The sequence below is a fragment of the Eurypyga helias genome, unplaced genomic scaffold (genome assembly GCF_000690775.1).
Source record: "Eurypyga helias isolate BGI_N326 unplaced genomic scaffold, ASM69077v1 scaffold42363, whole genome shotgun sequence".
NCBI lineage: Eukaryota > Metazoa > Chordata > Aves > Eurypygiformes > Eurypygidae > Eurypyga > Eurypyga helias.
In genome coordinates this window covers 3,679-4,845 of record NW_010241320.1, presented here as the reverse complement: position 1 = coordinate 4,845, position 1,167 = coordinate 3,679, and the positions used below count along the sequence as shown (strand labels likewise).

Genomic DNA, 1,167 nt, shown 5'->3' with positions numbered 1-1,167 from the left:
ACCGGCCAGGCCCCTCAGATGTTCGTTTTTCCCACCCTCGGGAAAATCCGGCGCGGTTTTGTGGTGCCCGCCCCCCAGATCTTCTCACGTGACCTGGGAAAGGAGCTTCGCACCACGCGGCGGGCAAGCGGGGACGTTTCAACTACCACAATTAACACGCGGAAAGGTATAAAAAGGGGATTCCCCCCACCCCCCGTTCCTCGGGAGAGCAGCACGTGGGCGCTCCAGAGGTTGCCGGAGCGGTTGGAGACTAGGAGGAGGTGGTTTTTCTGGGGATGAGGCCGTTGGCCAGGTCCCAGCGCACTTCCCAGCGCAGGGCCGCTCTCTTCTTTTCCGTCGGCACGGCGTAAGCGTTGGGGACGTAGGGGCGCGGCGGCTTGCCGGGGAGCTGCGGCCTGCAGAGCATCTGCTCCCGGATGGCCCAGCGCAGTTCTTGCCGCTGATCCTCCCCCGGGATGCTGAATTTCTCCCATTCTCGTTTGTATTCTAAATATTTGGCCACTCGGTCGGTTTTCCTCCAGTTATGGCCCAGGGGCTCGAACCGTGGCGGGATGAAGGATTTGGGTTGTCCCGCTGCGATGGCGGACGGAGAAGCGGGAGGGCTCGGCCTCCTGAAATCCCCGAGGAGAAAGGGGGGACTGTCCCCAGGGGATTCACCGAGGGAGCTGGCGCTCGTCTCGATTTCCCCCTCAGAGATGCTGTCCTCCGGAGCGCTCCTCAGCGGAAGCATTTTCCGCCCCAGGCTCCAAACCTCGGGGTCGCTCTCCGGCTCGCTGGTCGCCAGCTCATTGGAGACCTCCACTCCTCCGTCGGGTCTGTGCCGCAGCACCTTCCTTTTCATTACCAACCTCCTGCTTCCCCTTCCATCCTCGGAAAACCTAGGAAGGGCTGGACGCACCCCCAGAGCGACGGAGGCCTCGGTGTAGGGATCGTCACGGGGACGCGCCGGCTCCTCGCCGCCTCCTCGCCGGGCGTGCAGGGCCAGCGTGGCTCCCAGCTCCTTGTTCGCAGCGGCCCATCGATCCCTGTCCTCTCCCGTCACGTCTTCCATGATTTCCTCCCAGCTGGGCGTGATCCTGCAAAAACAAACCACAGTTGGATCTCCTGCAGCCGGCTGAAGGCGAAAAGGGGGTTCTGGCTCCCCGCTCCTTGGGGTCGGGGTGTCAA

At 63.4% G+C, this 1,167-nt stretch overlaps 1 protein-coding gene across 1 annotated transcript; it reads right to left on the bottom strand.

Annotated features, from left to right (window-relative positions):
• Positions 1 to 250: 250 nt before the first annotated feature.
• HYLS1 (hydrolethalus syndrome 1) lies at positions 251 to 1,051 on the bottom strand. The gene has a single exon (XM_010148717.1). The coding sequence runs from the start codon at positions 1,049 to 1,051 to the stop codon at positions 251 to 253; it is 801 nt and encodes a 266-aa protein (XP_010147019.1).
• Positions 1,052 to 1,167: the final 116 nt, after the last annotated feature.

Bases quoted from the DNA above. Each gene is read 5' to 3' on its own strand.
- HYLS1 (XM_010148717.1), bottom strand. From the start codon at position 1,051: ATGGAAGACGTGACGGGAGAGGACAGGGATCGATGGGCCGCTGCGAAC.